At 45.1% G+C, this 24,187-nt stretch overlaps 1 protein-coding gene across 1 annotated transcript in view; it reads right to left on the bottom strand.

Annotated features, from left to right (window-relative positions):
* Window positions 1-509: 509 nt before the first annotated feature.
* Window positions 510-24,187, bottom strand: part of P2RX5 (purinergic receptor P2X 5) — a 559,306-nt gene continuing 535,628 nt past the window's right edge. Inside the window, exons 10-12 of the mRNA XM_078679950.1 lie at window positions 21,852-21,917; window positions 19,532-19,614; window positions 510-1,664 (exon numbers count right to left, since the gene is read on the bottom strand). Of these exons, the coding sequence (XP_078536076.1) occupies window positions 1,556-1,664; window positions 19,532-19,614; window positions 21,852-21,917 (258 nt within the window). The 3' untranslated portion in view covers window positions 510-1,555. The remainder of the gene's footprint in view (window positions 1,665-19,531; window positions 19,615-21,851; window positions 21,918-24,187) is intronic.

Here is a 24,187-nt window from a genome sequence, read left to right on the forward strand (position 1 = left end):
CCGGTGTGCTATCTTGTAGCTGTCTGGAGTTTCTGATGCAATGCTGGGCATGGATTTGCATTCGAGCCAGGCCTTGGTGAGGAAGATGACATCAGGGTTAGGGAGGTGATGGTGTCACTGATCTCGGTGGTGTGCTTACAGAGAGATCGTGCGTTGAGCAGGAGGCAGTGGAGCTGTTCAGAAGCAGTCATGGTCGACGTGATGGTGGTCATTGTGCATGCGGGTGCTTCGGTGTTGTGGGCAAAAAGACAGTGCCTGCAGGTAAATGGTACTACCGTAGTAGAGAGATGCGGCAGCAGTTGTTGTTGCAGAGTCTGTGGTCCATGGGCTCAGTGGTGGTGTATCTTCGAGTGGCGGGAGAGCCAGGGTTCCTTGCACTAAGCACAGTCCAGGCGTGGATGGGTGCAGAGAGGCTTGTCTGTGGTGTGGCAGTGCCACAGTGACAGTGGATAATACAGGCAATACAAAACAAAACAACAAAGCAGTTAGGGGTAAGTAACGAACGGCTGTTCGTGCAGCAGGAGGGGGAACTGGTATGAGGACCTGTTCCAGTATTTAATATGTACTTTGAATACATGGTCATACGTGCACACGTGTAACCTGAAGAAAATGTGAATAAAAAGAATGCATATTTACATATGCAAATACAACTTGAAGTGTAACTGTAAACTTGAACTAATAATACATGCTTACATGTTTAAACTGAACATTAGCGCACACGTATATAATTCTCTAGTCTCTACAGTGAATACATTTCATTAATGTATTTCAGTGCTTCAAACACATTAACAAAGTTAAGGCACACAGTGAGTATAATGTCAAAAGCGAGTATATAATTTCATTTCTGTGACAAGTAAGGGTGGAGTCTAAATTGCGCTGCTCCAAGCAGAAGAGATATCTCTGAATAATAAACATCCATTCATTCATAGCCCTATTTTTTCAGTCACTTGGCACAACGTCTCTTGCCTGAAGGCAAGTGTGACTGGTTACACAGGATGGTTCATTCACAGTTAAAAAGGTGTGGGTGATTCCCAGCTTTTTATTCACATTTTGACTTCCCCTGAGAACTAACAGCAGTGACTCAAAATGAATTTATACTTCGTATGTGGAGAAATTGCAGAGAGACAGGCTTCATATTTTCAGATCACAGCAGCCCCAGCGTCGGTTCATTTAGCCGCAGAAATCAGGTTTCCAGGCTTTCCATTTGGCAGCCATTTTAGAGTCTAATAGTTCGCCTCGATTAGGAAGATACGGTTAGATGGCATTCTGGCTGTTTTATAATGAAATAAAGGTTCATTTGAGTAGTTTTGCCAACATGAAATATCGATGGTACAGTCCTCAAGAAACGCGCAGAACCTTCAGCTCTATAGCTTCATTTTCATAGAATGTCTTAGAGTTGGCAAGTCTGGTGTAATAACAGCTTCTAAAAACAGCATGGAGAAATGCTTTGGGTGCGAAAAATGCTTAAGCTGACTTTACGTTGCTAGTGGTCTTCTAGATATCCTCAAGGTCTGTATGGTTTGCACGTGAGCGTTTCCATTAGTTCACAACTCCGCTAGGTCTCCACGCTGTGTGCCTGTTTCGGTTGCACCATGGCCTGCTGGGCTTCCGGGTTCTGAAGGCCATTGGCTTTCCCATCTACTGCTCGGTTCTTTTTAGATATTCTGTGGGAATAGAAATAAAAAAGTGAGTCCAGCGTGCATGGTATCTCAGGCAAAACTGACCTGATGCCATCTGATGAAGCAATTGATAAATTGAGAGTTTGGGCTACCAGTAGGGTTGCCAGCTGACTGGTTTTCTATTGCCACCAATGTATCTTAATTTCCCAGCTCGTATAAAAATAAGCGAAATCACTAAAGTCAGAATTCTTAGACCTTATCTGTACATACTTCAAACAACAAATATGAAAGGAAGGCACTTCGCTGCTATTTTTCTCATGGAAAGGTGGTAACCCTAGATAATGGCTGCACAGTATTTTTAGGCACCTAAATGCATGTGGTGTGCCCATCACTACTCCTTGTAGCCCCCAAAGTTTCTATTACACAAGTGATTTAATGTGCTTATCAGCTGTAACATTTTTCTCTTTTCGCAGGCAGGAGGTCATAAAACCACATTTCATGATGTTGTCTTTGGTAGAAGAAAAGCTATATGTTGAATATATACACCTGAGGCATAGAAGTACAGTCCCTGTGCTCCTATGCAAATCTTATGGCAAGTAATTGGAGCAGCGTAAATATAGCTCCACCTTTACACATCACAAATACATACCATGACATGCCATGAAAGTGCACTTAGCACATTTTCCTGTTTGACTTAACGACTTAACGACATTACCAAAAAAATGTTGCACTTGACATCATTATTGAAGTACATTCACTGTAAAATTAAAGAATTCATACATAAACGCTGTGAGCCTTAACCCTATTAAATTAGATATTCTTTGGAGATTTGAAGAGTAGAGCATCCTCACCTATTTAGAATGTGTTTACTTTAAAACAATATTGATTTATGTAAAGTGTACACTACTGTTTCATATATTTCATATAAAATGTAGTTCTTAGCCATACTTATACATGCAGATTAAAGATGTTACTGTATGCCACATTCAATATGAATCTAATGTACTGATAAGTTCATTTTAATTTGTGTTTGAAAGTGCATACACATATTAAAGGTGCACCATTTATTTAATACTCCTTACTAGGCCTGTTCTCCATTCTGCATAAAATACTGTTTTCCAATTCAGCTTGCATGACTTTTCCCTTGCAGGTGCGTTAGCATAGATTATTAGTTTGAGAATAGATTCAATGCTGTACTAGCAATAGAGTGTGAACCTTAGAAGAAGACCTTACAAAACGAACATGGAGAGCTAGAGCATTAACTCAAGAGTCCTATTTAGCATTATTGCAACAGGACATGGTTGAGCAAGGACAATGCCTAGTCTGTGTTCAATGTGGGACATTTCGTGAATGGTACAGCTTTCAGCATGAGAATGGAAAAGAACAATGGAACCCCTCATGATACGAACAGAGGGGTGGTATCTGAGAGAACGTGGTGTAAATAACTAGTGTCTACACTGTCTGAAACAGCTGCCACTTTTCCCTGAGAGGTTTAGACCTCTATAATTATTCCCTTTCATTCTTTGCTGAGGCTAACACTTCCCCTGACCGAGCTTCTGAGATGATGACATTTTCCCTTACTTCCGGTACTTCTCTCATTCCTTTACTTGTCTGCATTGTCCTGAATTATGAGATCTCTTTAGACTAATGGACCATCCATTTAGTTTGGACTGTAACCTGGATTCAGGGGCATCGGTTATGCTGGTGCTCCTTGATCTTTCTGCAGCATTTGATACAGTTGACCACTCCATTCTGATCCAGCGCCTCGGGGATGTGGGGATCGAGGGCACTGCTTTGCAATGGCTTACGTCTTTTCTTCATAAGCGCACGCAGAGAGTGGCACTCCAACCACATCAATCCAATCGCAAGCTCCTATGGTGTGGGGTTTCTTAGGGCTCGACCCTTAGTCCACTACTCTTCAACATTTATTTGGCCACTTTATTTTCATTGATTGCCAACTGGGGGGTGAAGGCGATTTCCTACTCCTATGATACCCAGCTGGTATTCCCTTTTAAAGATTTGTCCAGTGCCTCTTTCGAGAGTTTTAAATGCTGCTTAAAAGATATAGCACAATGGATGAACAACAACAGACTCAAGCTGAATGCCGACAAAGCGGAGGTGCTGCTGGTGGCGCTAGGTGGCTGGTGTATGGCCGCCATTTCGTGAGGCTCTCACTGCCCAGCGTGTACAATCCTGAATTTATCCTACTTCCGTAGCGTTCCGGAGACCCCCAACAGCAGCGATCCCAGCCGAAGGGCCTGGGACACAGTGAGCGAGTTTCGTGCAAATCGGCCCAGCAGGACCCTCAGCAGACAGCTTGAAGGGGAGAACGGTGTTTGGAGGCGGAGCGAGGCCTGTGACCCGGCCGGCCTGGCCGACTAAGCGAGTCCGCGGCTCGGAGCGGGTGCACAGGCCGCACAGGCGGGAAACGGAGTTGCGGAGTGGCGCGTCCTGTCGCCCCCTTGGAGGTTCGATTGGCGGCAGATAACCTGTACCGCGCACACTAAGGAGGACGCCCCCCGCTCCGCATCCCCCCTCCCCCAAGATCCAGTTGGAGGTAGAGATCGAGGGGAACTACGAGAGTGAAGGCGGTAAGGAGGGGGGAACGTCCGGCGCCAACAAAGTGGCTCTGATTGCAATGGAGGCTTGAACTGGGAGAGCTGCGGACCCCCCCATCTCCTTCTGGGACGTGCGGCATTCCAATAGTGCGGGGAGCGACAGGGGGAGACCGGTTTGAAGCTACACCTGCGGATCTACTGTGGGACTCTATCCCCCTCCTCCCCTGCGCTCTGGGCATATATGGACGATATGAGGACATGCCTGCATAGCACTTCGCAAACAACCTGATAGGAGCCTTGCATGCACTACAGTGGCCCGGTTGCCCGATTTGGTTAACAGGAGGGGGCCGACCAGAGCCTCTAATCGGACCTGAAAGCACTAGGCGTCACGATCTGCTAAACAAGAGACGGCGCCACAGGCCCCTCGGACTCGCAACTTGTATCCCTGAACTCGAGCTGGTGCCGCCACCTCATTGTGGAATATATAAACTGTTTGCCGTTACTATCTGCACTGAGGACACAGGACCACGGCGATATGGGCAAGGCCGAAGTCAAACAATCTAAGCTCAGCTTTGAGGCACCCCGACGTACCGTTCGGACGAGACAAGACCAATCTGCGAACCAAGCATCCAACGAATCGGCGGCCACATCTCAACCCACGGATACACAAGATATTCTGCGGGAAGTGCGCCAGGGGTTCGCCACGATTGCGGATAAGGTCGACAGGTTATCCTCCCGTATGGATGCCACCGTCCACAAAATGGATGTGCATGAGGAGCGCATAACCGAGACGGAGAGGCGCATATCAGATGCGGATGATGTGGTGGCAAGACATGACTCACAACTTACTAGACTTGAAAACCTACTCCGGGTAGTGGCTGCCAAGAACGAGGATTTGGAAGCGAGAAGTCGAAGAAACAATATACGCATTTTAGGGATTCCGGAATCCACAAACACGGGTCGAATGGAGGACTATGTTGAGAGGCTTCTTCTATCTGCGGTGGCCTTCTCCTCCCAATTCATTGTAGAGCGTGCACACAGGTCACTGGGACCTAGACCCCTAGGCCCATAATCGCCAGGCTGCTAAATTACAGAGACCGAGACGTTGCACTGAGAGCGGCCCGTGGGAAGCAGACACTATCTTATGAGGGTAACTCATTCACGCTGTTTCCAGACTTCACACCGGTAGTACAGGAAGAAAGGAGGAAATTCCTGGATGTGAAAGCCAAACTGAGAAAAGCCCAAATTGATTATGCCCTCTTGTATCCGGCGAAGCTGAGAGTGACCCACCAAGGTCGCCAACATTTCTTCACCAAGCCACAGCAGGTGGACGAGTTTCTCAGGCACCTTCGGCGCACAGCCCAATCGCCAGAGAGAGAAAATGATGAGCGACGATCGCCGAGGAGGGAGGCGGAAGCAGATGAACAGTAAGATGGCCCACAATATGCTAAGCTCGCATATACACTGGTTCTGTAAGTACGATTACTGCACCTTGGGATAGAGACTGTTGACAAGTGACTCGCCGGGCCCCCCAAAATACTCTCAGGAGGTTCGCGTGTAAGCATGCGGGCTCTGAGAGGATGGGGTGGTTCGTGTTGCCGCCTAGATGTCCTCCATAGGGAGTTCCCCTTATTCTACCTGGCCACATCTGCTGGCAGGATTGGTTCTTTGTATTGGTTTGGTGGGAGGGGTTGGGTGGGGGGAGGGTTCGTTGGGCGGATGAGTTGGAGATACCTCAGGGGGAGGCAATGACGTCCCGTCTTTGGTTGAGGAACAGTTCAGAGATGGTGGGGAGGGATTATCATACTGACAGGTTGGGGTTGTTTCAGTGGGTGGGGGAGGGGGGAATACATCTGGTACGGGAATGAATGTTCTGACCTTGGTGGGAATGCACAGCCTTGTGACACGACACGATGATCTACTAGAGAGAATGGTGGTGATGATAAATATTCAACGTATAGTGGTCCTTAATACAGTGCACAGAGATGGGCCGGCTAGAGGAATGGGCATGGATTCTTCATATGGCTTTTCTGTGAATCTTTATGGCTCAGGATAGCGGGACACACCTAAACGTAATCATGTGGAATGTGAGGGGGCTAGGGAATCCTCGGAAGAAGCGGCAAGCACTTGCATATCTAGACAGACATAACACACATATAGCGATGTTGCAGGAAACCCATTTTTCACCACAAGTATCAAACATATTCGCTTCCAGATGGGCAGCACATAGAATATTTTCCTCATATTCCGGCTATGCTAGGGGCACAGCCATACTAGTTAAAAAACAAGTGCCCTTCTCCCTGGTGGGTTCAAGGACTGATGATAGAGGTAGATATTGCATACTATGGGGGCGATTAGGCACAGAATCGGTTACCTTGGTGTGTTGCTATGGTCCCAACGTGGACGATCCAGACTTCTACTTTAATCTGTGGGAGACGGTTGCAGCGATTGGGACAAATCACATAGTCTGGGGAGGGGATTTCAATGTCACTTATGCCCCGAATGCCGATAGATCACATCCCGCTCCACATCATCACACCAAGTCGGGTGCCCTACTCAGAGGGATCATGGCGGAACACCAACTTCTAGATGCATGGCGGCATGTACACCCCTGTTCACGAGAAGGCACGCACTTCACAGCCCACTCGGCCACTTGGGCGAGGCTTGTTTCTCGAGGATTGGGTCCCGCCATCTCCTCAGCACAACATTTACCCCGCACATACTCTGATCATTCCCCTGTTAGAGTAGCACTGGCCTCTGCAAACTTTAGCCCTCCGCGTTGTGCGTGGCGTATGAACCCCAAGATGCTGATGGACACAGTCTTCCAAGAAGAATTGCGTGAAGAGATAGTAGGATTCTTTGAACGCAATAAGGGCTCGGTGCAGGAAGTGGAAACCATTTGGGAGGCCTTTAAGGTCACATTGAGAGGTTATTGTGTCTCCAAGGGTACGGGAGTGCTCCGGGATATTGCTCGCTCACTCTGCAAGTTAGAGAGAGAGCTGAAAAGTTTAGAAACCGCACTACAGCATACTCCTGCTCGGGAGACACAGGAAAAATTCAGAATCAAACTCACAGAATACACAGAAGAGGCACAGCTGGAGATACATTTTAGGGGTAAACACTGGCAGGCTCGTAAATACGGAGAGGGGGAACGGCCCGGGAAAACCCTGGCGGATATAATTCGCACACTGCGCTACTCCAACTATGTCATTGAGCTCGAAAAGGCAGATGGAACACGCTGCTGTGATACGCCTAGTCTATTGACGGAGTTCACAGGGCATTATGAAAGTCTATATACCACGTCCGGTGCCCCGCATACACAGCTAGATGAGTTCTTGGGAGATGTTGCTCTTGGATGGCTCAGTGATGTCCATCGTAAATTCTTGTGCGCCCCGTTCGAAATGTACAAGGTGCGAGAGGCCATAATGGGCTTACAATCAGGGAAAGCTACGGGAATGGACGGCATCCCCGTCGCATTTTACAAAACCTATATTGACGTACTGGCCCCTATCCTCCGCGAAGTTTATGAGGAGTCCCTGGAGGTTGGAGCTCTCCCCCCGTCAATGAGGGAAGCCCTCATCATATCCCTGCTTAAACCAGACAAACCGTCCTATCTTTGCGGGTCTTATAGGCCACTATCATTACTTCATTGCGATGCCAAAATTCTGGCGAAATTAATAGCTAACCGCCTAACTTTGCTGTTAGAATGCCTTGTACTCCCAGACCAGTCCGGGTTTGTACCTGGGAGAGCCACTTCCCATAATTTGCACACTCTCTTTACCATAATGAATAACGTAGCCCCTGAGTTGCCCATAGCGGCGATCTTCCTGGACGCAACTAAAGCCTTCGACTCTGTCGAATGGCACTATCTGTTTGGGATCATGACCCGAATGGGGTTCCCTCCACTCTTCTTGTCCTGGATTCGCCTTTTGTATCATCAGCCCGGAGCCAGAGTTTTAGTCAATGGCCGGAACTCGTCAAGATTCTCCATCACGAGAGGGACACGCCAGGGCTGCCCCCTGTCCCCACTCCTATTTGCCTTGGCCACGGAACCCTGGCGGCACGTCTGCGCCAGCACCACAATGCGATGGCTCTGCAGTGTAACATGCGACAGATTCTTGTCTCAATGCATGCGGATGACATCACTTTGTATGTCAGGGACCCGCAGAATAACTTAAATACTCTCTTGCGTGAGTTTATTGTCTTTGGCCGCTTATCTGGCATCCAAATTAACTGGTCGAAGTCCTGCATTTTTCCCCTGACTGACTCAGTGGAGCGGTTCCCGCTGGACTTCCCACTGGAGTGGTGCGCAGACGAAGTACGGTATCTGGGAATCGGTATTACCCGTGACAAGGAGGAGCTCATGAGGCTCAACTATGGGGTGACACTCACCCGTATCACAGACAGGGTTGGTCGGTGGATTAGACTTCCATTGTCCATGGCAGGCAGGGCGTCACTGATCAAAATGGTGATTCTACCCCAGCTTTTATATTTATTCCTGAATATCCCCTTCTACCCCTGACGCAATTTATTCAAGGCCCTCAGATCTGAAATGATTCGACTAGTGTGGGGAGGCAAACAAGCGAGACTGCAATCGGCGATATTGACCAGGATATATTTGACGGGAAGCTTCGACATCCCTGACTTTGAACAATATTATGTCTGTTTCCAGGCGCACTACTTGTACTTCTGTATAACCCAGCCCAACATTGGCTTGTTCATCCAATACCGATAGAAGGCACTATCTACATGCCAATAAATGCCCGAGAACGCACTCAGACGACAGTGAATGCTACGGTCACGGCGTGGCAACGCTTTGCGCGGCATCTCGGAGTCACTGTACCATATTCGCCGCTGATGCCCCTGGTATACCATCCTGATATGCCCCTTTTGCAGGAGGCCCTCTTCCATAAATTGCAGGGTCGCACGTCCATTACCAGATGGGGAGACCTATATGAAAATAGGACTTTTCGCACCTCTGATAGCATGTTCCAAAATACGCTAAGCTCTCCTCTTGATGTCTTCTTATATATTCGCCTTAAACAAGGGGTTCGATCCCTGCATGTAGATTTCCCGGAAGAGCCGCCGCTGCTGGCACCACTGCAGACATTGTTACAGCAGCCCTCGCCGAGGCGTTTAGTGTCCCTGCTCTATCGCAACATACGCACGCAGCAGGAAGCTGAGGCTGCGCCATCACGCTCCAAGTGGGAGGTGGACCTGGGAGCCCCTATAACGGACGAGCAGTGGGAGTACTGCTGCTTGCAGACTGAAAGAAACTCAGCCAGCAGCAGGTAGAGGATTATACACTATAAATACCTCCTTAGATTATATCACACTCCAGTCAGCCTATATAAGCATCAACTACGAGATAACGATAGGTCGACAGATGCCATGCCCCTCAGGCTGATTTTTTGCACTTGTCCTGGACTTGCCCAGTGATCTGCGAGTACTGGGAGCAGGTTTATGCCGCACTGCATAGCATGACCGGTGTCCATATAGAAGCCTTGCCTTTGGTTGCCTTACTGAGTTACGTTACGTAGGTCCCATTGGCCTATCGCCGTTATACGGCGCTGGCATTACTTATGGCCAAGAGGCGGGTGGCCTGTAGGTGTAGCAGGGGGAGAGCACCTAAGTTCAAAGATTGGCTAAACGATCTGATACATTGCCAACAGCAGTCTGCTCTGTATGCTGAACTGTTACCTATGTCATCTAGGCCTAGGGACATATGGACGCTGCTGGTAACTTATTTGCAATTGACGAATCAGGGTGGTGATGGCTAGTTTGAGGACAGGTACATAGATATACACCCTTACATAAGTGTCAACACCTAGAGGCTTCCAGTATAGAATGTACAGCTTGTAAAGTGTGTATTACCAACGGTGGCATGAGCAATAATTGATGTAAGGAGAACCGATGTGAGAATCTACCCCGGCTGAGTGAGAGTGGGGAAGGAGAGAAGCTGCTGGTGGATGACTGAGAGCACATGGTGATGGGATTATATCATTTCCCTGACGATTTCATTGCCTTCCTCTTTGATTTCGCAATTATTATCCGGATGTGGTGCTTTGAAGCCATGTGGAAATGCATGCCCAAATATTCCCTTAAATGGCGCGGCCGGCCTGATAAGGTTGTAGGCGACTTGCTGTGTTAAATTGATTTCTCTGTGCACTGTGAGCCTTACAGACCATTTCTTGAAACAATACGACGCTGCCGGCCAAAAGGTTGTAGGCATGTGGCTGTGTATTTCTAATCACCAATAAAGGTTGTTTTATTTTTTAAACTAAAAAAAAACAAAAAGCGGAGGTGCTGCTCTTGGTAACAGCCAACTCCCCGCCGCAGACCTCTGGTGGCCTGAGGAAATGGGCTGCCCTCCCGCTCCCGCAGGCTGCGCAAAAAACCTGGGTGTAAAGTGGCAGACGGACCTATCATTTTTGGCCCAAATTCAACAGGTGACAGGGGCATGCTTTGGCAGTCTAAGAAACCTGCGTAAAATTCTACATCTTTTGCCAGAAAACCGTTGCCGGTCTGTGGTCCATGCCACAGTAACCTCCCGTCTGGATTAGGCGAATGGCCTGTATTTGGGCCTCCCAGCGTACCAGATAAAGAAATTGCAGATGGTCCAGAATGCGGCTGCGAGATTGATTAAACACGTCCCATTCAATCAGCATATCTCTCCGCATCTCAAGGTGCTGCATTGGCTGCCGGTCAATAATAGAAATAAATTTAAGGCCCTAACCCTAGCCTTTCGGGCATTCCACTGATCCTGCCTGTGCTATTTGAAGCAGAGACTTGGTGCATATAAGCAGCCTCGCTCTCTCCGCTCCAGTTCCTAGAACCTGCTATGCACCCCACGAGTTAGGATAGCTCGGGTAGGGGGCAGAACCTTTTCGCTTAAGGCTGCCATGCTTTGGAATGCCTTGCCAAACGCTTTGCGACAAATCACCTCTGAAACCATTTTTAGGAGGGCAGCCAAAACCTGGCTTTTTAACCAGGAGTAATCCCATGGACTCTCTGTGTAACGCAGGAAAACTGACACACCACCAGTTGCTACAGCGCTGGGACACCTCTTAGGAGGTAGCTGTTCGTGCTCTAGAAATTACAGTATTATTATTATTATAGCATTCGTGCCCCTTCTTGATTGCTAAATTGTAATAAAACTTCTTAACTAAAGTCACTGATTCCTGGTCCTTATTGTGTAGCCAAATGGATTACACTGTTAACTGAAATTGATTGATTAAATGTTAATTCCCATCATCTCTTAGGCGGCAAAAAAAACAACCCATCAGAGTACAAATAGTAAGTGAGTTGGCCCAAAGCGCTGGATCATAATCAAGGGATTAGTGCCCCCTCCCTCTTAAAAGGTCTGTGGCAAATACTACAGTCCATGCTTCCCACATGCCTTTTGTAACTCATTTCAGCTCTATCCAAAGATGGAAACGAAAGGGGCACATTTTTAAAGTGGGAAGGAAACTGAGAACAGCCACCTAGATATCTAGCCCAACTCAAGAAACTCAGGAGACATAGGGGCATATTATCAAGGACAGGTGATACATTATCGCCGCTTTTATCGGCAGGAAACTGCCGATAAAGCGGCGATAATGGCCTTGACAATATGCTCTATGAATTCCAATCGAAGCCCTTGTTAGATGTGAACACATCTGACATGGGCTTCGATTGGAATTCATAGAGCATATTATCAAGGCCATTATCACCGCTTTATCGGCAGTTTCCTGCCAATAAAAGCGGCGATAATGTATCGCCTGTCCTTGATAATATTCCCCATAGTTCTTTGGCATTTTCATACAAAGGCTCATTGACGATGAAAGAGATGTCAGCCAATCTTAAAGACCTCAAATAGTTTATGTAGGGATTTTCATTATATAAACAATGGATTACAGTCACGGCTCCATCCCTTTATTTTAAAACTGCCCAGAAGCAGATTTTTTTAGACCTATGGTCTAGGATTTCGGAGAGGGCAAGAGGCTTGATCTATTATCCTTATCCAGTAAGCACAATCTGTATTTTATCTGTGTTAATTAAAGAAACAAAAAGTAGGGAAATTTTACATTTAGATTTTTAAATTTTTTTTTTAATTTGTGTCTGCCATGATTGTGTTTAGTATGTGTGATTTTGTGTTTTAAAAAATCCTTTATTTTTTTATAGCATTAATACCATTATTCTTGGCCCAGTTACTTATCTTTGATGTTTTTTATTCTTCCTCATGATACCTCTTACTCTATGGAAAAAAAGTCTTCACCTTAGAGACAGTCAACACCTTCTGCATACTGTGCGCCTTTATGGCACTCCCTTCTCCTGGTAATATCAGGTTCCACTATGCTTACTTATGTGTCCTGAAATTAGCTATCCTGAGCTCCCCATCCAAAATCTATCCTCTTCTTGGAGAGTGTAAATTGGAACACCTAGCCAAAGGTATCCAAGGATAACCACTAGAATACCATCAAAGAGAATCCTATGTATGTTGAGAGGATATTGATGAAAGATTGCATGTGTCAAAGTCTACTAAGAGTTCTCAGTGGATGTAGAAACAAGAATGATGTATTTTGTGATGAGGAGGGTGTCGTCTAAAGCTTGGATGGTGGCAGCGTCTGTGCTGCATTGAAGTCTAAAGCCCAATGGATAGTTACGCAGAGAAATGGTGGCATCCAGATATTTTTGCAGTTGGATAACTACTGTATCTTCTATATTTTTTCTGGTGTTGGGGAGTTGTGTCTTGGGGGTGTTGAATGTCCTTTTTTATCAGTGGAAGATTGTAATATAGTTTTCGTGAGTCATTCTCAAGACACCATGTTTGAGTAAGACATTCATTATGTTGAGGTGCAGTGTAAGTGCTTCTTCTGTAATGGATTTTAGGATGCTTAGGGGGGAATGCTGTTTTTATAGAAGCTGCTTTGAGGTTTGGCGGGTGACTGTCAAATTGATTAGTGATGCTTTCAAGGTTTTTCACAGAGAAGCACGTCACAGAGGCAGGTGGGTCTTTGTTATATGAGGTCAATATACTCGCTGATCTCTCCTACAAAGAAGATGTTGATAGTTCTATGTTTATTTTTTGGTGTTTGGCTGGATCTGACACAGGGTTGTTGCAGTATTTCATGGCTTTAAATAGGGTTTTACTTATGTTAGCGGCATCTGTGCTGATAGTTGTGTAGTATGTTGTGTAGTATTTGGCTTGACTGCCTTATGTTAGGTGACTCTGACAGTGTATTAAGAATGCAACACAGGGTTCATTGGAAGGGTATCTATGAGAAAGCTTTACAAGGGAACAAGCATCTAACATGAAACATTGGAGCAATATTTATTAGCATTTTTTAAATATCTAGAGTTACTGTAGCCCTGGAAAAATAAGATATTTTCTATTTTAGACATCAAATCATATGTAAGCTGATTCTGAAATCACAGGCCTATGATAGCACAGAATGTCTGCAAAAAAACAAATGAAAACAAAATACAGTATCCTTGGGCTAGTCAATCGAAGGACATACCAAGTAAACAATTATACTTTATGTAGGGTGTCAAACCCCATTCGGGGGAGGTTGGGGGCTTGAGTGCTCAGGGCTGACGTTGGCTACTGGAAGGGTAGCAGGATTTACAACTATTAGATTACCTTTAGTGATTGCTTAGCAGTCGTAAATCCTGTTGTTTATACATGGAAAACTGTGCTACAAGCGCAAATGGCTTCATGATTTGGGCCCATAGACACACAATGATTTTTTGAGTAAATCCACTCCTGGGAGTCTGAAGTCAGCATTTCAGGAAAGTAATATCATGAACGTTTGTACACGTACACAAAGTAATGTGTTTCTTGCCATTCACAAACACTACCTATTTCCACCAGGATGTAGATTTACTCCAAGTTCAAGGCTGAATTAAATCCCCTTTCGGGATACAATGGACAGAAAATACCCCAAAATTGGTACAGTTTCTCCACAAGGAAAAATATCTTCCCTATTGGAAAAATGGTAGAAAGCGCATGGGATCTGCGCAAAGATTTTTGCATGAGTGAATGTACTCGTGGAGTGAAAATACAATTCACCAAAGATTTCACTGTGTACTTTTGGAAACTGGGACAATGTGGTTTTCTTGGGGAGAAAATTACAACTCTTTTCTAAAAATTACGAGCCTCGAGCATTGCAGTGGGAATGTATTAGTAAGGAGCAGTAAACATTTTTAGGTCTCGGCTCTGGACAGCACATGCGCTTTCTCTAAAAGATATTGACAACACCAATAGCCCCGGATTGCCTAGATCTATTGACTTTGCCATTGCTTGTTTGGTCTGGTGTTAGCCAAGATGTTTGATTGTACTAAATTTGCACATATAAGATACTTAATTATCCATTGGTCTATTGTTGTGTCATTCCCATTTTTCTTACAGTTACTATAGCATTCTGCACTGGGCAGTTGGTCAACCAACAACAGCATTTTGCTAACTTCACTGTACTTGATGGCATTCTGCTATTTCACAAACAGGACATCCATAAAAGAATATTTGAATTCGTAGAAGGACTGCAATGTCAAAGTGCTTTATGGGGCCAAATAAACACAAAACACAAAAGTGTCGATGGGTCTAAAGGTAAAGGTCTATGTGTGACACATTAAATCTGTTCTGTCTATATCAACCTACATTAAACTAAATACAAAGTGAAAGTTGCTAAAAGGTACCCTAATCTCGATGTGATTAACAAGGGATACCCATCAGTCACCACACGGAACCGCCCTTCATCATTTGGGATACCCTGTAGACCAATGGCTTGGAACACTACCGGTGGACATGGAAGGTTAGATGTTATAACCTCCAAAAAACCGGGTAGTGATCTCAGTATAGATAGTACTATTACATAGATACATGTGTGACTGAATTGCAGTGCATGTGAAAAAATAGTGAATAACGGTGAGGATAAAGATAAAATTGGGTGAGGGAGCAAATATGACATTTTATTCTGTGTATTGCTCGCTCCACCATTGTTAAAAGAGCAGCAAAAGTAGTTTTAACAAATAACTACCTAGATGGATAAAGTGGTCGACATGTTTCAGCAAAGTTGGACTATTGTGTCCATTGCCTTCATCAGGACTTAAATATATATAGTGCTACTGCAATTTGAATGGTGAAACAAAAAAGGGGGATTAAAATAGTGACTGTATGTGTAACATGCTACAACAAGGAAAAAGATCACCTGATTATATAGGTGTAGTCTAGACCCGTTGTGGTAGTCCTTGTGATGTCACTGGTAGGAAGATAAAAAATATATACAGACAGACGACAGGTAAATGGACCCATGAACATAGACATCCAGATATGTAACTGATAAACATATTCTACCTAAACATGAATGTTTCAACAAAACTCAATTTAGTTTATATTATTTAGCATGAAGGCACCTAGTTGTTAATCCTCCATGTAGCTGAAAAAATCCATCTTACCCCAGTCATAGGAGTTCAAGGCCTCGTCTCGCCTGGCAACGGCTCAGGGAACAAGGAAAAACCCCTCTGTTTAAAAGGGAAGCAGGAACAAAAACAGAAGAATCGTAACCGCTTCCTATCAGAAATGAAAAAGTATGCACAACAATGTAACTATCTCATCCAAAGTGTGTTAATGGGTGAGTATTTATAGTCAAGATATGTTGGATCTTTAAATGACAAAATAGAGAAACATATAGCTGTTAAGCTCCGTAAACTCTCACACTAGCATTTTGTGGAACTCTAAGTATTCAGTCTGACCGGAGTCGGGGTGTCCCTCATTCCGACTAATGTGGAGAGCTCTCAACACATGCGGGGTGTCAGTTATTACAGGTGGATATAGTCCGTAGGTTCCTACACTAGCACATTGTGCAATCTTTTGCATTGGGTCTCACCAAAAAGATTGCCACACACTGCGACCTACGTGAAAATACTACCAGTGTATGGGTGGTTTCCCAAAGATACTTAGAGACACCGCTCGCCATACGATATAAGTTAAAAAATAGCCCGGGAGTGTGGATATCACTAGCTACGGATTTCTCGGAAAAAACGCTGGCCCGATTCACCTCTCTGTCGGTACTTCTCTGCCGGCTTCTGAGCCGGTTGGGGAGGTACCAGAACGAAGAGCAAGCCGCATATAAAACTATAAAACTCAAGATTGTGGCGTCTGACGTCAAACAAAAGGCGCTCCTGGAAGTCACATGACCTCCCATGCCCAATTGGAACACCGCTTTTATATGCGGCTTGCTCTTCGTTCTGGCACCTCCCCAACCGGCTCAAAAGCCGGCAGAGAAGTACCGTCGGAGAAGTGAGTCGGACCGGCGTTTTTTCCGAGAAATCCGTAGCTAGTGATATCCACACTCCCAGGCTATTTTATAACTTATATCGTATGGCGAGCGGTGTCTCTAAGTATCTTTGGGAAACCACCCATACACTGGTAGTATTTTCACGTAGGTCACAGTGTGTGGCTATCTTTTCGGTGAGACCCAATGCAAAAGATTGCACAATGTGCTAGTGTAGGAACCTACGGACTATATCCACCTGTAATAACTGACACCCCGCATGTGTTGAGAGCTCTCCACATTAGTCGGAATGAGGGACACCCCGACTCCGGTCAGACTGAATACTTAGAGTTTCACAAAATGCTAGTGTGGGAGTTTACGGAGCATATTCACTTGTAACTACTGGCATTTTTCCTGTCTATGTACCCTCCAACAGAGCTTGCGTAGGAGCTTAACAGCTATATGTTTCTCTATTTTGTCATTTAAATATCCAACATATCTTGACTATAAATACTCACCCATTAACACACTGTGGAAGAGATAGTTACACTGTTGTGCATACTTTTTCATTTCTGATAGGAAGCGGTTAGGATTCTTCTGTTTTTGTTTCTGCTTCCCTTTTAAACAGAGCGGTGCTTCCCTCATTCCCTGAGCCGTTGCCAGGCGAGGCGAGGCCTTGAACTCCTATGACTGGGGTAAGATGGAGATTTTCAGCTACATGGAGGATTAACAACTAGGTGCCTTCATGCTAAATAATATAAACTAAATTGAGTTTTGTTGAAACATTCATGTTTAGGTAGAATATGTTTATCAGTTACATATCTGGATGTCTATGTTCATGTGTCCATTTACCTGTCGTCTGTCTGTATATATTTTTTATCTTCCTACCAATGAAATCACAAGGACTACCACAACGGGTCTAGACTACACCTATATAATCAGGTGATCTTTTTCCTTGTTGTAGCATGTTACACATACAGTCACTATTTTAATCCCCCTTTTTTGTTTCACCATTCAAATTGCAGTAGCACTATATATATTTAGGTCCTGATGAAGGCAATGGACACAATAGTCCAACTTTGCTGAAACATGTCGACCACTTTATCCATCTAGGTGGTTATTTGTTAAAACTACTTTTGCTGCTCTTTTAACATTGGTGGAGCAAGCAATACACAGAATAAAATTTCATATTTGCTCCCTCACCCAATTTTATCTTTATGCTCACCGTTATTCACTATTTTTTCACATGCACTGCAATTCAGTCACACATGTATCTATGTAATAGTACTATCTATACTGAGACCACTCTGGTCACTACCCGGTTTTTTGGAGGTTAGAACATCTAACCTTCCATGTCCACTGGTAGTGTTCCAAGCCATTGGTCTGCAGGGTATCCCAAATGATGAAGGACGGTTCTGTGTGGTGACTGATGGGTATCCCTTGGTAATCACATCGAGATTAGGGTACCTTTTAGCAACTTTCACTTTGTATTTAGTTTAATGTAGGTTGATATAGACAGAACAGATTTAATGTGTCACACATAGACCCTTACCTTTAGACCCATCGACACTTTTGTGTTTTGTATTTCAATTAAGGGAACGTGTCTTTGCATGGTCTTTAAAACTCCCTTGGGCCCCCCTCAACTTTCTTTGTTTATATTAGGCCAAATAAACACCTTTCCTGTATACTAAGGGTAATTTTTACAATGGCAAGTGCCCAGCAGCTCATTAAAAATAAAGTTTAGCAAAAACCATGCCAAAACAAGCTAAGAAAAAGTCAAAAGGGTGGCAGCCAACGCCGGACCTATGGGCTTTGCCTCAGCGTGTTTATGGTCTGAATATACCTGCACATCGGCATCTTGGAAAGCTGGACTAGTCATTCTCCAGCTGGAGAATGAAAACTAGGAGGAAAAATGGTGCAATAGCATTTTGATAGGCAGTAGGTGGTAGTTCCTCTTTTCATACTAAAAAAGGGTAAATTGAGGTGTGCAGGTAAATCTATTTATCCTAATTTGTAAGGAAGAATGTTACTTTCAATGATATGTGGTATAAAGGTTTGTCTATCTCCAGAGCGAGACTCTCCCGTAATAGACTCAGGGCCTTATCATGAGTTTGGCTTTCTTCCTGTTGGACCGCCACTGCGGCGATCCCAGGAACAGTGCCAAGTCCGTGGTGAACCCCCCTGCTGGATTACGACTTGAATCCAGGGCAGGTAGGCAGTGCAGCGGCAGAGCCACGGCAGCTGGTATTTTAGGCTTATAGGAGAGCCTAAACAGCATGCCGCAGTGACAGCGCCTACAACATATTCTTGCACTGTGAGGCATGCACCATGTTGTGCATGCCGCACAGTGCACGAATAAAGGTGCAATTCTAGGGGGGCATAACATGTGCCCCCCTGCACGCATCCCCGTGTGTTGATTTGCCCGTGGCCCTTTTAGGGTCCCCTTATGTGCATTTCCGCCACCCTTTCCATGATGGGGTTTCGCCATGAAATGGGCGGTGGAAATGCAACTCATAATTTGCTCTGCAATGCCAGCATCAGCACCGCCAGCTGTTCTTGGCCTTTATCACACCGTCACCACAGTGGGATCCTGGAACCCGGCGAAGGCAGCGTACTTGTGTCGTCCCACTGCCGCCAACATAATACGGCAGTCACATCCGCCGGCGTGGTAGCGGTTCGACTGCCGCCGCAAGTACGGCGTTCCCATAGTTAAATCCTATTTACTGTGAAGTAACCTGACGGACAGGGTGTTAATGTCTCTTTAATAAAGACCCAGAAGAGGAAAGAAGTCACTTCACTCTGGGAGGGTACACTAATACACAGGGTGGTCTCTCACAGTAGGGGCTCATGTGGGTCTCTGAAAATTCTCTTCCTTTGAAAGCTCCTGCGTCATGGTCCCCAACACTTCACCCAATCAAAAATCCGACGCAAAATTCACATTTTTGGAGGATTAAAAGAAATAAATCTACATATGATCGAGCTCTGTGACCTGAAGCTGTGATTGTTGACGCAATGGAAAGTACGAGCTGAAAGAGATACTTAGACACCCTCTAAAATGGAGATCTGCACAATGTTCATTGGTACAAGAAATGTTACTTACTTAACCTCCTCGAACTTTTTGCCTCGGTAAAAAGTGCTCCTTTTGATCAAATATAGGAGCACCAGATCGCAAAAAAAAGCACCCTGCAAGATACAAATGACATATGAAATGCAAGAAGAAAGGCAATTGATATTTTGCTCTGTGCTTTCCAACTTAAACGTATTGCTACATTGATGTTACAGTTCATAGAAACAGTTAATGAGCATGCTTTCCACACCATCAAGGGGGTTGTTTCCTCGATTTATTTTTCTCTTTTTGCAGCAATAAAAGTAGTGTTCGCTGAGCTGTGTGCACAGCCTTAAGCTAACGTGAGCACGTGCAATAAGCGAACAGTCGCTTCTTTGAGTCACTAAAAAGTACATTGTAAACCAGATTGTTGTTAGTAGGGTATAGATTTTAGAGGTCTGAGAGACAGTTCTAAATGACCAAGCAGGTTTTAGGCTTTCTGAAGAAGCTGTAGGATGTTCAACTGCCAGGCTGATGGCCACCAAAATGATTGTGTAGTTGTGTATCTGGCTATCCATGATTTTCCCTAGGGCCATCAGAAAGAGATGAGTGGGAAGAATGGCATGCAAGATCTTTTGTCAATCCCTCATGTGCACAACAGGAGACCAAGCAGTCGCTCCCGGTGTTCTGGAGGGTCACACAAACATGGGTGATGGACTGCTCTAAAATGTCCACTCTTTGCTGACTTGACTTACAGGAAGTAAGCTCCTCAGGCTTTCAAATCTGGAAGCATGCTGAATTGTTGTTGATGTAGACTATCACAATTCTCGGCATGATCACTGGAAGTAAGGCATTTAGGCAGTGATTGATTTGTGAAAAAATAAGTGCCACGGCTCACGTCAGGAGGCCACTGCAGCGTGCACCACACAAACTCCCCCCCCCCCGCCATGCTGCCAATAATAGTATCACCATAACTACTAAACATCACACTCCAAGAAGTGTGACATTTCAGACTATTCCAGGTCCCCAAAGCTAATAGAATGGATTGGGTGACAGGCAATAGTCATTTTAATGCATATTGAATTAATATTTAACTCTTGTTGTGGTAATCTTTAAATTAGCGTGGCAGACTCTCCTAAGCGCCAGTGTTGACAATTAAGTACAGGTACCGAGCACCGGACACCCCTGGCTCAAATTAAGCACAGCCTTTAGGACTACAGAAAAACACAATTTCGGCTCAGCTGCAACGTATTTATGTGGATTGTTATATAAGATCTGTCTTACAAAGCAATGATGGAAAGGGTCCCATAGTTTCACATCGAATTATGATTCGAATCTCTTGTCATGTCTGTGATTTGCATTTGTGGCAACCCCTGCATCTGACTATGAATGGAGGGATGGAGGCCTCCAAAGGACAGCAGACCTCCGCCCCTACATGCACATTCACAGAAACTGACATTTATTTCAAGGCAGCCCCTGTCCATACACAAAGTTGGCATCTAGTAAAAGCATGCAGTGGTACACTGAACCAATGCCTGCACCCCCTCGATACCAAATTCACACATTGACTAGGCGGAAGGTGTATTGTGCAGAAAGCTTCCACCTGGTATCAGATCAGTGGCTTGCAACAGGTGTCGTGTTTGGAAACATGCGAAGAAAACATTCTATTAGCAAAGTTTATCTCCACTGTGATAAAATATCCAGCGATAGCGCAAAAATGCCTGAATATCGCTGGAAATCCAGCGATATTAACGCCATGGTGGACTTAGCCTGAAAATCCACCTCCCATTGAGGAATACAGGTAAGTCAGGTTTTCAGCAGGTGTTAAATACTAGCGATAATCACGCTTAACGTGACTTTTTTTATCGCTTCGCCTGGGTTGGTCATTGGGGGAAGTAGTATTATCGACTGTTTTTATTCACTTCTAGTTGGGAACACCCACCTTGCATGTCATTAGCGATAATCAACGCTGGCATGCAAGGCGATAGAGAAACCGTCCGCTATCGCCTGAAGGCTGTCGCTAACCCCTGTTAGCGACAGCTTGCTGATAGGCGATAAAAAAATTGCCGCTTTAGCGGCAAAAAGTGCTGCTAAAGCGGCGATAAAGGCCTTGCTAATATGCCCCTATGTTCATTAGGCCATTTAATCGGAATGAAATATTAGCTTAAACGTTACTATTGCAGAAACCTGCAGACAGTGAATTAATTAATGAAAGCAAATGTTGACTGATAATTTAGCAATTTTGCCAAATAATGTGATTTGCACAGCATCATATTTGCACACGCAAGTGAACTCCTGTCATGTACTTCTCACTCTGCACCCGGTTTAACTGACTAACATTTGATCTAAATTTAGTTCTCAAGCAGATACTCACAGCACCCATGAGGGCCAAGCCTGAACCAATGTTGATTACTGTTGGAATGATATTAAATTTTCCAGCCTAAAAGAGAAACACACCCCATAAGTATTATACATCAGCTGATAATGACAGTATATCATTCAATACAATACTGTAATAGTAATCTTAGAAAAAGTAGAACTCATGCTGGCAGATAATCCTATTATTAAAATTATAGTACTCATGCTTTATGGTCTTAAGATCTTTGGGCCTGATTACAAGTTTGGTGGTGTGGGAGAGTGCTGCCACACCAACGCCCCGCTCAGCTCCGCTCCCACACTGCCAAACTCGCCCCCGCCAGGTTAGGAGTGTTATCTTCAACTGGCAGCTGGTGCTTTGGCAGTCCCAGGCAAGACCAGAAAGGCACCGCAATGGGAACGCCAAGGCAAATTCCTGCACGGCATGGACTGCTAAATCCATGCCGTGCAGGAACTGGGGGTGCATAAATACAGGGGGACACACCATGTGCCCCTCTGCTTGCATTCCCATGGCGCTGTGGCAAGAAGGCGGCCTGTAGGGCCCCTTTAGTTTCCTCACCACCACACTTTTCATGAACTGTGGTTGTGAGAAAACTCGTAATATGCTTGGTGGTGCTAAAGAGTCACCATCAGCATATTGTCGGCCTCAGACCACCGCACCACCGCCCAGGGATTATGGATCCCCAGCGGTTGTGGCAGTCCAATGGCAGTCTGACTGCCAAGCACATAATATGGTGGTCCGTCTGCCGGTGCGCACCTCCAATGCTGTGGTGGTCCATGTACCGCCAAACTCTGAATCAGCCCCTTAGTATCTAGACCACATCCTTGTGTACACATGTTGATTTTGCAGTGAACGCCTTTTGTACCCTAAGGGACTATAACACAGAAAATACATGTATTTCTGTCTTGATTTACAACTGAGATGATGATAATGTCAGCCTTATCTCTGCTTTAACACTTTGCTAATTATTTAAGCTCTGTAAGTCCCTATTTTTGGCTTTAGTCTTTGTTGGTCTCATAGCTTGTTCTCCACTGGCAGCCAGTGAAGGCTATGCAATAAGTGAGATAGTGGTTTGAATTTGGGAATCTTCAAAAGAGTTCTTGCTACAGCATTTTGTAGAGACTGCATTTTTTTCCCCAGGTATTTGGAGGTGCCTAGATAAAGTGCACTGCAATAGTCCATTTTGGAACCAATGAGGGCCAGCATTACAGTCTTCTATAAGTCAAACAGAATGAAGGGGAGGATTTGTTTGAGAACCCACTGAATAAAAAAGCCACCTGAGGTTACTGCATTAATTTGAGCAGAGAAACACAATTTGCTGTCACAGATGACTCCCAAGTTTCTTGCCTTCTGCACTGGCTTGGGAACATTTCCCAGCTCCCGGGGCCACCAGGATGCATTCCAAAAGGAGGTCTCTTTCTCAAAGTGCAGCACCTCCGTTTTGTCAGAGTTTAGCTTGAGACAATTACTCTGCATCCAACTTGCGAATGCAGCCATACTTCTGCAGAAATTGTTTGCATCATTCTCAACCTGTGATGAGATGGAAACCACTATCTGTGTGTCGTCCGCGTAGGATAGACAGTCAGAGCAAAACTATGAATGAGCTTTACCAGGTGGGGTGACATAGACGTTGAAAAGAGTGGGACTAAGTGCAGATCCCTGAGGCACCCTGCAGGGGAGGGAGAAAGGGTTGGGCTTTGCATCTCCCATCTCTACCCACTGTTTTCTGTCTTCCAGAAATGAGCTCAGCAGAGTTAGTGCAGTGTTTCTAAAGCCTACGAAGTGCAAACGTTTACTAAGTAGTGCATGGTGGACCGTATCAAAGGCAGTGGACAGATCCAGTAGGATTAATGCAGCTCTGCTGCCTTTATCCACCTTGGCTCTTAGTTCCTCTTATGCGGCCATCAGTGTTGACACTGTACAATGGGTTGCCCTGAAACGGTATTGATCAGAATCTGGCAACTGATGGGTGTCAAGAAAAGTTAGAATTGCCTCATTCATGGCCTTCTCTAACAACTTGGCAGTGAATGGAAGCCGGGCAATTGGTCTGTAGCTATTCACCAGCTTAGACTCCTGGAAGGGTTTGTTAGGCAAGGGAAGAATTGAAGCTTTTTTCCAGATATTTGGGTAGCGCCTGGAAATAAGTGCCTCATTTAGTGAATCTTTAAGTGGCCCAGCCACCTGGCTGGCCACCTTGTTATTAATCAATGGGGGGAAGGGTCCGAGGGGGCTCCTGATTTGATAAAACTCATGAGACTGATTGGTTTATCCCACGAGAGAGGAGAGTACTTCTCAAATAGACTAGTCAATTTGTTGCGGAACCTAGAACTAAT

The sequence above is a fragment of the Lissotriton helveticus genome, chromosome 3_1 (assembly GCF_964261635.1).
Source record: "Lissotriton helveticus chromosome 3_1, aLisHel1.1, whole genome shotgun sequence".
Taxonomy (NCBI): Eukaryota; Metazoa; Chordata; class Amphibia; order Caudata; family Salamandridae; genus Lissotriton; species Lissotriton helveticus.